Source organism: Musca vetustissima, unplaced genomic scaffold (genome assembly GCF_032173495.1).
Source record: "Musca vetustissima isolate MV318-11 ecotype Yass unplaced genomic scaffold, APGP_CSIRO_Mvet_v1 utg825, whole genome shotgun sequence".
Taxonomy (NCBI): Eukaryota; Metazoa; Arthropoda; class Insecta; order Diptera; family Muscidae; genus Musca; species Musca vetustissima.
The window spans coordinates 121558-136322 of record NW_026880278.1 but is presented as its reverse complement, the minus strand read 5'-3'; the positions used below and the strand labels follow the sequence as shown (position 1 = coordinate 136322).

General features: G+C 37.4%; 1 protein-coding gene across 1 annotated transcript; it reads left to right on the top strand.

The window, feature by feature from the left end:
* Positions 1 to 365: 365 nt before the first annotated feature.
* Positions 366 to 14638, top strand: LOC133325801 (mucin-2-like). Its single transcript, XM_061534521.1, has 10 exons — positions 366 to 375; positions 4059 to 8954; positions 12446 to 12588; positions 12660 to 12848; positions 12919 to 13012; positions 13056 to 13105; positions 13176 to 13364; positions 13435 to 13623; positions 13695 to 13883; positions 13955 to 14638. The coding sequence occupies exons 1-10, from the start codon at positions 366 to 368 to the stop codon at positions 14636 to 14638; spliced, it is 6633 nt and encodes a 2210-aa protein (XP_061390505.1).
* The last annotated feature ends 127 nt before the right edge of the window (positions 14639 to 14765 follow it).

Below are 14765 nucleotides of genomic sequence, written 5' to 3'. Positions count from 1 at the left end.
ATAACAAGGAAAATATAGCTGAATGCCCGAATGGACAATATTTTGATGCCGTCAAAGGGATGTGTAGTTCACCGGCCAATTCGCAGTCATGTCATTATGACAGTTCAAGCACTACCACCACTGAAATGCCAACCTCCACAACTACTACCACCGAAATGCCAACCACTTCGACCACTACCGAAATGCCAACTACCACTGAAAAGCCAAACACCTCGACCACTACCTCTACCACTACACCAAAACCCAACATGGGACCATGTTATGGTGTAGGGGAAGACTTTTAGAATTCAAATCTTCAACCTGATATAAAATTTACGGGTAAATGTTATATTCCGCGGATGAGAGAGAGAGAGAGGAAGAGAAAAATGTCTTGCAGTGAGTTTCTTATGTAAGAAAGGAGAGAAAATTTAGTTAAACAGGGATCTATACTTTACTATACCATCCATTTAAGATAAATTCCTCTGATTGGAGGTTATTACAATAAAATGTGATATCGATTTTTTATTGCAACATGTGGCATGTTTGAGTTAGATTAATATGATTAAACTTATACAGAAGACTGCTAAGCAACACTTGTACTATGTAAGGTTAATATGTGGGTGATAATTATTATCTGCAGAAAAACTTCTTAAATTTTTCTCCGAATCTAAGCCCTTATCCCCTGGGAAGACACTTCCTACATATCTTTTTAATTAAAAATAGAAAAAAATAACAAAATATTAAATGTTTCCTTGAGTTTTTGTTTTTATGCCTTTTTAGGGCGAAGATCATTCATGTAAATGTTTTTTTTTTATTAATTTCTCCTTCGAGATGAGCTACATGACCGGAGTTGCAATGAAAAGCTAAAGCCAGATTGATACACCATTCCCACCACTATGCGACGCGTTTCGCCGTTGGTTAAGCGGCTCATCAGGCATATTGGGCAATGTGGCTTACAAATGTCTTTACTTGATAAGTTGTATTTATGTCGACAATTGTTGCGAAATTGCATCTACGAATTAAATTCAACCGTGTCAAGGTTCGGACATTTGGCATCACACCAGAACATTCCTTTTCCGAGCAGATTTTTTTGTAGTGACGGACTTTTTTCCATACAGACTACAATATTTTTCTTCAATGGTATGCAACTGCATATTGTGCAACCTTAGGAAGATAAGGAGGTGGCTTTGAACGCTAAGGCGCCGGACACCAACAGATGCCATGGAAACCAGGGTTCAAATCCCAGCCGGGCTCAAGCTGAATTTTTTTCCATTTTATTTTTATCATAGATGTTCTAATACATGTTCTGCACAATCGATCCAACCCATTGCTGACCACAAAACAATGTTTGGCGAAAATTAGTTCAAAATTCTTATCGCTCAACTTGTTCCGCTACCGTGTATGTGGTCGGTAATCTAACAACTAAATGATGATAAACAATTAATAACAATAAATCCTTTGAGACAAAATAATTCGTCTGTTTTCCCCCTTTCGAATGTTTATTAAATGAAAGTTTTATGATTGCAATTTAGTCTCTAACGAAACTTGAAAACGATCGGTGGTCAAAATATTAGAAAAAAAAAATAAATACATAACAAACAAAAAATTGACGAAAAGTGTTTCTAAAAATAGAACATGAGAAATTTATTCTAAAAAAAATTTAAAAAAATAAAAATGTTACCAAAAGGTAAAAAAATTAAAAATAAAATAGAAAAAAGTGGAATTAAAAATATTTATATTAAGTAAAAGTAAACCAGTAAGGAATGTAGTAAAGTCGGACTGGGCCGACTATATGCTAACCTTCACAACTTTGGGTATATTTTACATATGTACCCTTATCCCTCGAAGCAACATACTCATGTCTTTCTGCAACCTATGATACATTTAATTTATGGAAAACAATTTACAGCAATATTGATATACGCTATTCGGTACGCCGCACTGTTAAAAATTGAATTTTCTATCAGACACCTGTTCGAAATATACATATATGGAAGCTATGGCTGCATCTGCACTTCAATTTGATACGTTGTGCAAAATATCGTGTTACTCGGACAAACATTAGGAGTATGGTGCAGCATTTATGTGAAATCGGGCGAATATATATGTATATGCGGGAGCTATATCGGAATGTGAATCGATTTTTCTGAAACTTACCACACATTATTCTACATGCAAATCTTATATAGGGACTTTGGTGCAATTCATAAAATCGCGTAAATATATATGCCAAATTTCGTGGCACACATCGAAATTCAGAACTCTGTGCCAAATTTCATGCGAATCGAAAAATATATAGGGACTTTGGTGCCCCATTTACCTAAAATCGGACGTAAATATATATGGGAGCTATATCGAAATCTGAACAGATTTTCCCGAAACTTAGCACACATCATTCTACACACAATTCAGTACCCTACACCAAATTTCGTGCAAGTCGAAGGATTAATAGCGACGTTGGTGCACCATTTACCTTAAATCGGATACATAGGAGCTATATCTAGACTCGAATCTTGCCACTCATCATTCAGATTCAATTCAATGCTAAGCCAAATTTCGTGCAAATCGAAAGATATATATGGACTTCGGTGCACCATTTACCTAAAATCGGACGTAAATATATATGGGAGCTATATCGAAATCTGAACCGATTTTCCCGAAACTTACCACTCATCATTCTAGACTCAATTCAGTATGCTGTGACAAATTTCGTGCAAGTCGAACGATATATAGGGACTTCGGTGCACCATTTACATTAAATCGGACAAAACTATATATGGGATCTATATCTGAACCGATTTTTGCGAAACTTAGCACACATCATTCTACACACAATTCAGTACCCTACACCAAATTTCGTGCAAATCGAACGATTTAAAGGGACGTTGGTGACCCATTTACCCGAAATCGGACGAAAATATATATGGGAGCTATATCCAAATCTAAACCGATTTTCACGAAACTTAGCACACACCATTCTACACACAATTCAGTACCCTACACCAAATTTCGTGCAAGTCGAAGGATTAATAGCGACGTTGGTGCACCATTTACCTTAAATCGGACGATAATATATATAGGAGCTATATCTAAGTCTGATCCGATTTTTACGAAACTTAGCAGACATCATTCTAGATTCAATTCAATACGCTAAGCCAAATTTCGTGCAAATCGAAAGATATATATGGACTTCGGTGCACCATTTACCTAAAATCGGACGTAAATATATATGGGAGCTATATCGAAATCTGAACAGATTTTCCCAAAACTCACCACTAATCATTCTACACTCAATTCAATATGCTGTGCCGAATTTCGTGCATATCGAAAGATATATATGGACTTCGGTGCACCATTTACATTAAATCGGACAAAACTATATATGGGAGCTATATCTAAATCTGAACCGATTTTTACGAAACTTATCACACATCATTCTGGACCTAGTTCAGAACTCTATTCCAAATTTCATGCAAATCGAAAGATATATAGGGACTTTGGTGCCCCACTTACCTTAAATCGGACGAAACTATATACGGGAGCTATATCGAAATCTGAACCGATTTTCACAAAATTTAACACACACATCTTTCTAGGCTCAATTCAGTATGATGTGCCGAATTTCGTGCAAATCGAAAAATATTTAAGGACTTTGATACACCATTTTCCTTAAATCGGACGAAAATATAAGTGGGAGCTATATCTAACTCTGATCCGATTTCCTTGAAAATTTTCCACACATCATTCTAGACAAAATTCAGTATACTATGCAAAATTTCGTGCAAATCGAATGATATATAGGGACTTTGGTGCATCATTTACCTTAAATCGGACGAAAATATAGATGGGAGCTATATTTAAATCTGAACCGATTTTTCGAAACTCGCCACTCATCATTCTAGACTCAATTCGGTTTGCTGTGCCAAATTTCATGCAAATCGAACGATATATAGGGACTTTGCAAATCGAAAGACAAAAATATATGTGGGAGCTATATCGAAATCTGAACCGATTTTTCCGAAACTTCAAAAAACATTTTTTTAAATCCTCACCTCACTTTATTTTTATCTTCTTTTCAGAATTTTTCTCATTTCCCCTCCTGCTTGTGTTATCACTTTGCCTGGCAACCACATCGACCCAGGATGTCATGGAATTCGAACTGACGTTGACTACAAAGGCCACATGTGATAATGAAGAGCGACCTGAAAATAAGGCTGCCTGTGCTGGCCAACCCTACGGAGCACAGGTACCATATCCTGGCAATTGTTCCAAATTTTTAGTCTGTATGTGTGAATATCCCACGGTAAAGGATTGTCCGGGTGGTACCTGGTGGGATAATTCATTGAAGACGTGTAATTATCCGCAAAATGTTAATTGTCCGTGGAGTGGCGGAAGCAGTACAACACCTAGTTCGACAACATCTACCCCAAGCCCAGATAACGAATGGGGTGTAAATTGTGAAACTCCTCCCGGTATGACCTCTGATCTTTGTCTAGACTATGGCAATGGCTATTTGTTGCGTTATCCTTACAATTGTAATGCCTATTTAAATTGTACCATGGGTTGTCCGGTCATGACATATTGTCCGGTGGATAAGGTATTTAATCAATGGTTAAAAATTTGTGATACCCCTGAGACGGCCCAGTGTGTCGAACTGCCAATGCCCTCAACCACCACACCCATTCCTACGACAACCACAAGAACAACTGAGCTGACCACTACCACCGATATAACCTCCACTACAACCGAAATTTGTGTATACCCTTCCGATATTCCGGAAAACTATTGTGATGGCTTTGAAAAGGGTTCTGTGCTAAGTTACCCCTACAACTGTTCCGCCTATATCAGCTGTCGAAATGATTGCCCCCATTTGGAATATTGTGAGAAAAATAAGGTATTCAATAGCCTCTTGGGGATTTGTGATGATGCCAATACTGCGGAATGTACGGAAGAACCCTATCCCACTCCGGGAACCCCTGGGCAAACGACCGAAGAACCAACACCAACCACAACAACTAGCACAACAACTCTACCCCAATTCACCCCCACCTTGCCACCCGGAATACCTGAAGGTATGTGCCATGATCATGCCGATTACACCCTCGTCCCCTATGCGGAAAATTGTCGACAATATTTGATGTGCATGCAGGGTGAAGTGGAGCTGATGAACTGTCCCAACGGCTGGCTATTCAATGCCCAATTGAAAATGTGCGATGATGCGGGAGAGCAGGTATGCTATACGGGACCGGCCACAACAACCACAGAGGCTAGTAGCAGCAGCACCACCACTACCACAACTTCTGCACCGATTTTAGATTTATGTTTGGATCAGCCATCGGGTACAAGTTTCCCCTATCCTCAGGATTGTAAACAATATTACTATTGTCGGGGCAATGGTACCTATTATGTGCTGCCCTGTCCTAATAATAATTATTATGATCCGATATCGGGTAATTGTGGTCCGGATGTATCGCCAACGGCTTGCCAAGAAACTACGACAACCACTACTACCACAACTCCGGCACCCACTACCTTAAGCCCGGAGCAGATGTGTGCAGGGCAGGAATTTGGTACTACCTTCCCGTATGAGGCAAATTGTCAGGAGTATATCATGTGTACCAATAATGGAGGCTATAAGATTATGAAATGTCCGGGTAATAATTATTATTATCCGGATACGGGTAATTGTGGGCCCAGTAATGATGTGGATATTTGCCGTAAGGGTGAAACGACAACGACCACATCAAAACCAAGCACCACATCTACGACAACAAGTACCACCAACTCCAGGCCAACAACAACCACCACTGCAGCCCCTACTCCTGGTCCTGCAGAGGAAAATATCTGTGGCAACTATACAAATGGTGAGCTCATAGAATATCCTGACAATTGCCACAAATACATTAGCTGTGTTCGACCCATACCCATTGGCTTCTATTGTCCGGGTAATTTATATTTCAATTTGGAGCAACAGAAATGTTCCGCTGAGGGTGATGGAGAATGTTCGCAAGGGTCCTCGAATGAAACCACAACGGCAGCACCACCTAGTGACATTTGTCAGAATGCTGAGGAGGGTACCCATCAAGTTTATCCTCTCGATTGCCAAATGTACTACGAATGTCTGGGTAATGGTAACTATATGCTGCAGGTCTGCAATCAGGGTGAATATTACAACCCTTTGACACAGCAATGTTCCAGCCAAGTGGGTCCAAATTATTGTAAGGGAAATTTTGATACCACCACGACGACGACCACCACAACAGCAAGTCCTCCCAAACCCCAACATGGTATCTGCTGGGAGAAACCCAATGGCTATAAGATACCCTACCCCAATGATTGTTCGAAATTTATTGTTTGCAATCAGCCGATACCCACGGGATATTATTGTCCAGCAGGTTTGGAATTTAGTTCTGAGGCCCAAACGTGTGTAGAACCTTGGCAATCGGATTGTGGTGGGCTAACTACTACCACCACAACGGAATCACAACAATCTACCACGCCAACGGATAATAAATGTAGCCATGAACCAGATTATACAATTTTGCCCTATGAGTCCGATTGTTCGCAGTTCATTATTTGTATTGATAACGAGGAAAATATAGCTGTGTGTCCGAAGGGACAATATTTTGATGTCGTCAAAGGGATGTGTAGTTCACAGGCCAATTCACAGTCATGTCGTTACGACAGTTCGAGCACTACGACCACTGAAATGACAACCTCCACCACTACTACAAACGAAGTGCCAACCACTTCGACCACTATCGAAATGTCAACCACTACGACCACTACCTCCACCACACCATCGAACAATAAATGCAGCCATGAACCAGATTACACCCTGTTACCCTATGAGCCGAATTGTTCGCTGTATATTATGTGTATTAATAATATCGAAACTTTAGGTGGGTGTCCGAAGGGACAATATTTTGATGTCCTAAAAGGGATGTGTAGTTCACAAGGTAATCCGCAGTCATGTCTACCTAGTACTACCAGCACCACTACCACCAAAATGCCAACCTCCACTACCACTGAAATGCCAACCACCTCGACCACTACCTCCACCACACCATCGAACAATAAATGCAGCCATGAACCAGATTACACCCTGTTACCCTATGAGCCGAATTGTTCGCTGTATATTATGTGTATTAATAATATCGAAACTTTAGGTGGGTGTCCGAAGGGACAATATTTTGATGTCCTAAAAGGGATGTGTAGTTCAGAAGGTAATCCGCAGTCATGCCTACCTAGTAGTACCAGCACCACTACCACCAAAATGTCAACCTCCACTACCACAGAAATGCCAACCACTTCGACCACTACCTCCACCACACCATCGAACAATAAATGTAGCCATGAACCAGATGATACCCTGTTACCCTATGAGCCAAATTGTGCGCTGTACATTGTTTGTTATAATAATACAGAATATTTAGGTGGATGTCCGAAGGGACAATATTTTGATGTCCTCAAAGGGATGTGTAGTTCAGAAGGTAATCCGCAGTCATGCCTACCTATTAGTACCAGCACCACTACCACCGAAATGCCAACCACCTCGTCCACTTCCACCGCACCACCGAACAATAGATGTAGCCATGAACCAAATGATACCCTGTTACCCTATGAGCCAAATTGTGCGCTGTACATTGTTTGTTATAATAATACAGAATATTTAGGTGGATGTCCGAAGGGGCAATATTTTGATGTCCTAAAAGGGATGTGTAGTTCCGAAGGTAATTCCCAGTCATGCCTTTATGGTAGTACCACCGAAATGCCAACCTCCACCACAACTACCACTACACCAAAACCCAACATGGGACCCTGTTATGGTGTAGCGAATGGTGGCAAAGTACCCTATCCGAATAACTGCAGAAAATATATCGAATGTCATGATCCCATACCGGTGGCAATGGAGTGTCCCGAAGGCCTAGAATTCAATAGTGACTTAGGTGAATGTGTGAGACCCGAAGATGCCAATTGTAGTATAAAAACCACCACAACAGAGACTCCTACAACCACTACGAGTAGCTCCATAACCAATACCTCCACCACCAACACCCCTACTACCACTGAATACACAACATCATCTCCAGCTAATATTTGTGCAGATTTACCCACAGGTTCCACCATTACCTATCCTGCGGATTGTTCCAAATATTATATGTGTTTGAATGGTAATGCGGTATTGGTTTCATGTATGCCGAATACGTATTATAATCCCGCGAGTGGTGAGTGCGACACCTCTTCACCAACACAGTGTCGGGAGGGTTTGCCAACTCCACCAACTACAGAACTGTTGCCAACCACAACAACAACAGAATTACCAACCACAAGCAGCACCACCACTACTCCAGCAAATATTTGTGCAGATTTACCCACGGGATCCACCATTACCTATCCTGCGGATTGTTCCAAATATTATATGTGTTTGAATGGTAATCCAGTATTGGTTTCATGTATGCCCAATACCTATTATAACCCCGCAAGTGGGCAGTGTGACACCTCTTCGCCAACACAGTGTCGGGAGGATCAACAATCAACCAGTACAACAGAATCGCCAACCACAACAGATTTACATACCACAAGCAGCAGTACCACAAGCGAGCTACCAACCACCACCACCAGCACCTCTACCACCACAACCGAATCAAATCCTTCCGAAAACAATGGCAACATATGTTGTGGCCACAAAACCGGTACCCTTTTACCCTATCCGGGTAATAATACCAAATATGTCATATGTTTATATCCCGTACCGGAGGTAGCTGAATGTTTGGCAAATTCCATATATGATCCAATATCGGAGACCTGTAAGACAGAGGATAATGGTTTTATACCCATGCCTGAATGTACATCGGTACCATATGGTCAAGGTTTGCCGTATGAGGGAGATTGCCGTAAATATTATCAATGTTTCGGAACGATGGCTAAGGTAATGAATTGTGCTGATAATTGGTATTTTAATGCCCAGCTGGGTAGTTGTGTACCCGCGGAACTGTACAATTGTCCATGGGAGATGTAATAAAGAATAGAAAAAACAACTTTAAAAATAAATAAAAATTAGCATTTCGAAAAAATATATTCTTTACATTTATTTATTCGGATATCTAATCAAAATCCCCAAAGATATGGGCAAAAATATATACTCACTTAAAATATTTAAAATTTAGATATTTTTGAGTAATCACTTTCTATAGGCCATACATTTCAAAGTAATCCGTATATTGTTCTAAAAAAACTTGTTTTTGACAGAAGGAGATTCACAATTTTTCAATGTTAAAAGTTTTCATCGGATGTCTGATCAAATCCTCAAAGATATGGGCAAAAATATACAACCACTTAAATTTTTAAAATGTTCGGTATTTTTGAGTAATCATTTTATATTGGCCATAACTTTTGAACTACTCGGTATTCATATATTCAGATGAAATACCCAAGATATCATGGAATATATACAAGTGCCTGAAATTGTCAAATTCTAAGTAATTTTTGGTAATCACATTCAACAGTTCATAACTTTAAAAGTAATCGGTATATTGAACTAAAGTAATTTATTTTTGAAAGAAGCGATTCCGTTCTTTTAATTAATTGGTAGTTTTGTTGCGATCTCTCTTTAATTGCTAAAGAAATCAAAAATTTTAATTTTTTAAAATTTTAAAGCATAGATTCAAATTAATTTTTTAAAATTTTTGATATTTTTGAGTAATCACTTTTGACATACCATAACTTTGAAAGTAGTCGGTATATGGAACTAAAATAACTGGTTTATGAAAGAATAGAGTCTATACCTTAAATAAAATCAGGTTGCGTTTAAATAGCTCATCAAATACCCAAGATATTCAAAATATATAAATGTGCTTGAAAATGTCAAATTTTGAATACATTTAGGTAACCACTTTCACCAGACCATAACATTCGAAGTAATCGGTACATTGAACCAGTTGAAGTGATTTCGAAAGAAGAAGGTATCTAATTTAAACGAATCCAGTTTTTTTATATATCTATAAAAATAACTAAGATATCAAGGAATATATGCAAGTGCCCATGAAATTGTCATATTTGAATAAAATTACTTAGGTAATCACTTTCTGCAGGCTATAACTTTTGAAGAAATCGGTATATTGTACTGAAATAAATTGTTTTTAAAAGAGGGAGATCCAAACTTCAAAATAATAAAAGTTTAATTAAGATATCTGATTAAATTTAAAACGATAACGCAAAAAATATACACGTACTTAAATTTCAAAATTTTGAATATTTTTGAGTAATCATTTTTTATTGACCATAATATTCGAAATAGTAGGTATAATGAACTAAAATAACTTGACTATGAAAGAATGGATTTTATCAGATATCAGAATATAGCTATTATTAGTTTAAAACCTGAATTTCAATCTTTCAAATGAATGTTATTTGACTACAATATACCAACTACTTCAAAAGTTATGGTCTGTTGAAATTGGTTACTTAAATTTTCATAAAACTGGATATTTCCATCCCTTAATTATAGTTTCCGATATATTGGTTATTTGATGGGCAATATAAACAAATCTGATTCTTATTTAAAACATAACTCTCTTCTTTCAAAATCCAGTTATTTTAGTTCATTGTACCGAATACTTCCAATGTTTTGGTGAAAAGTGATTACCCAAAAATATACAGAATTTAGAACATTCTAGTACATTTATATTTTTGCCGATATCTTTGTGGATTTAGTCAGATATCGCAAAATAACTTGCAGTAAATAAAAGTGTGAATCTCCATATTTCAAACGAATGTTATTTGAGTACAATATACCAACTACTTCGATAGTTATGGTCTGTTGAAAGTGATTACTTACATTTTCATAAAAATATAAAATGTCAAGCACTTCTTTATATTTGCCGATATATTGGTTATTTGGTGGGAGATATAAACAAGTCTGGGTTGGATTTCAAGCATAGACTCTCATCTTTCAAAATCAAGTTATTTAAGTCCATTGTACCGATTACTTCCAATGTTTTGGTCATTGCTCATCAAAAATATCCAAAATATCTAGTACATTTATATTTTTGCCGATATCTTTGTGGATTTGGTCGGATATCGGAAAAAAATCCAATAATTAAAAGTAACCAATTTCAAAACCAGTTATCATATACTATCGAAGTAGTTGGTATATTGTTTCATGAAATAACAATTTCGTTTGATATTTTCCGATATCTTCGACATTTTATCAACACATTTTATTTAAAGCAAGTTATTTTTAAATAAGCAGATTTGATTAAATTGCCATCAAATATACCAAAAATATAAATGTACTAGAATGTTCTAAATTCTGTATATTTTTGGGTAATCACTTTCAGCAGACCATAACTTTCGAAGTAGTCGGTATATTGAAGTCAAATAACATGGTTTTGAAAGATGGGGATTCAGGTTTTAAACAATTAATAGCTACATTCCGAAATCTGACTAAATCCATAAAGATAATGGCAAAAATATACATGTACTTAAATTTTCAAAATTTTGAATATTTTTGAGTAATCACTTAATATCGACCATAACTTCAAAAGTACTCGGTATATGGAACCATTATTGATTGGATTTAAAAAAAGGCAGCCTATGCTTTAAATGGAACCTAGTTGTGCTAGTATAGCTTAACAAAATACCAGAGATTTCGCGGGATAAATACGAGTGCTTTAAATTATCAAAATTTAAGTAATTGTAGGTACTCACTTTCTGAAGGCCATACAATGCGAAGTTGTCGGTACAATGAACTAAAATAACTTGATTTTAAAAGAAGGGAGTCTAAGCTATCAGATCAAATTCAGATGAGTTAATATATCTGATGAAATATCACAGAAATCGGCATATATATACAAGTGCTTGAAATTATTTAGTTTTAAGAAAATTTAAGTAATCACTTTCAACAGACCATAACTTTCAAAGTAGTTGGTAAATTGAACTAGAGTAACTTGTTTTTGAAAGAGGAAAGAGATCCAGACTTCTAATTATTAAAATTTCTGTTCTGATATCTGACGAAATCCACAAAGATAATAGGCAAAAATGTACAGGAACTCAAATTTTCAAAATTTTTAATATTTTTTAGTAATTATATTCTATGCAGCCTAACTGTAGACTAGCGCTTTAAAAAAAGTTTTAAAAAATCCATGGATCTTTTAAAATTTTTTTTTTTATTCCTTGCTTTATTGTGGCTTTGAGCCACTGTAGCAAATTGCAAAATATTTGCCAAAAATTAAAAACATTATCTCCTGATTGCAAATTAATTATCTGTAACAGAATTGACATAGCGAATATTGTCTGCTTTTCTCGCAGATAATTAAAAATCCCCCTCAATCTTTGGAGACAGTATAAAACTGAGTGCCAAATCGGAATTTCAATTCATTCGAAAAATTAAATCACAAAATGTTGGGAATAAAATATCTGCAGCTTGTAGTCTTCTTTCTTGTATTTTGCACTGCTGTATTAGGTGACCCAAATGAGCAGCAGTCTGGAGAATCGGATTCAAATGGTATAGAAGGTGAAATCGATTCAAATGTGCCAGAGGACAATGAAGATAATAGTACTCCGATAAAACCGGCTGCCATACCTAACTACAAGGAACTTGCCGAGGTAATTGGTTGAATATTTTGTTAAATTGAAAAAAATATATATATTTTTTCTGAAACCCAACCTTCCCACAGCTTTGTGAAAATACCCAAAAAGACATCATCCCCTACCCTCAAGATTCGCAGCATTTTGTGGTGTGTCTTGTTGATCCACCCTATTATGGTGATTGTGGAGATGGCATGTGCTTCGAAAGTGCTTTAGCAATGTGTATAGTGTGCCCGCCCACACCGACTGCCATACCTAACTACAAGGAACTTGCCGAGGTAATTGGTTGAATATTTTGTTAAATTGAAAAAATATATATTTTTTTTCTGAAACCCAACCTTCCCACAGCTTTGTGAAAATAACCAAAATAGCATCATCCCCTACCCTCAAGATTCGCAGCATTATGTGGTGTGTTTTGTTGATCCACCCTATTATGGTGATTGTAGATGGCATGTGCTTCGATGGAGCTTTTGCAATGTGTTTAGGGTGCCCGCCCACACCGACTGCCATACCTAACTACAAGGAACTTGCCGAGGTAATTGGTTGAATATTTTGTTAAATTGAAAAAATATATATTTTTTTTCTGAAACCCAACCTTCCCACAGCTTTGTGAAAATAACCAAAATAGCATCATCCCCTACCCTCAAGATTCGCAGCATTATGTGGTGTGTTTTGTTGATCCACCCTATTATGGTGATTGTGGAGATGGCATGTGCTTCGATGGAGCTTTTGCAATGTGTTTAGGGTGCCCGCCCACACCGACTGCCATACCTAACTACAAGGAACTTGCCGAGGTAATTGGTTGAATATTTTGTTAAATTGAAAAAATATATATTTTTTTTCTGAAACCCAACCTTCCCACAGCTTTGTGAAAATAACCAAAATAGCATCATCCCCTACCCTCAAGATTCGCAGCATTATGTGGTGTGTTTTGTTGATCCACCCTATTATGGTGATTGTGGAGATGGCATGTGCTTCGATGGAGCTTTTGCAATGTGTTTAGGGTGCCCGCCCACACCGACTGCCATACCTAACTACAAGGAACTTGCCGAGGTAATTGGTTGAATATTTTGTTAAATTGAAAAAAATATATATTTTTTTTCTGAAACCCAACCTTCCCACAGCTTTGTGAAAATAACCAAAATAGCATCATCCCCTACCCTCAAGATTCGCAGCATTATGTGGTGTGTTTTGTTGATCCACCCTATTATGGTGATTGTGGAGATGGCATGTGCTTCGATGGAGCTTTTGCAAAGTGTAGAGTCTGCCCGCCCACACCGACTGCCATACCTAACTACAAGGAACTTGCCGAGGTAATTGGTTGAATATTTTGTTAAATTGAAAAAAATATATATTTTTTTTCTGAAACCCAACCTTCCCACAGCTTTGTGAAAATAACCAAAATAGCATCATCCCCTACCCTCAAGATTCGCAGCATTATGTGGTGTGTTTTGTTGATCCACCCTATTATGGTGATTGTGGAGATGGCATGTGCTTCGATGGAGCTTTTGCAAAGTGTAGAGTCTGCCCGCCCACACCGAGAATTTGCAATGGCAAGCCAACGCTTGAGAAAGTTCCGCTGGATTGTCAAACCTATTATATTTGCATGGCCCAGCCCCTGGCCATAGAGTGTCCGGCAAATCAACATTATTCCAGCGACAAGGGAAAATGTCTTCCCGCAATTGAGGCCAATTGTTTGCCATTTGGCAAATGGTGCCAAAATAAGCAGAACGGTCTACGTTTTGAATCCCAAAACTGTCACCAATACTACGAATGCCAGGATGAGGAAATATTCTTGAAGTCCTGTCAATTCAATGAATATTACGATAAGGCAAAGGGTAATTGTGTCCCCGGATTTTGTACAACGGACGATGGAACTGTATTGGAACGTGAACCGATCTGTACAACTACCATGGAAGGTGTAAAAATGGTCCATCCTAAGTGCTATAAATATTATGTATGCCTTAATAAGATAGCCTATGAAAGTCAGTGTCCCACGGGTTATTATTTCAATGCCACCTCCAAGAAATGTATTATCGATACCAATGAAACCTGTAAAGATTCTTGAAAAAATCTACAAAAAATATTTTTTAAAAAATTAAAAAAAATACCTTTAAAATATCAACAAATTGCACTTCAAAAAAATCAAAATAAAAAATATTCAGCTTGAAAAAATAATTTTTAAAAAATCCACG

Coding starts and splice junctions, on each gene's coding strand:
- LOC133325801 (XM_061534521.1), top strand. Junction 12,589..12,659: donor ACTACAAGGAACTTGCCGAG/GTAATTGGTTGA, acceptor ACCTTCCCACAG/CTTTGTGAAAATACCCAAAA. Junction 12,849..12,918: donor ACTACAAGGAACTTGCCGAG/GTAATTGGTTGA, acceptor ACCTTCCCACAG/CTTTGTGAAAATAACCAAAA.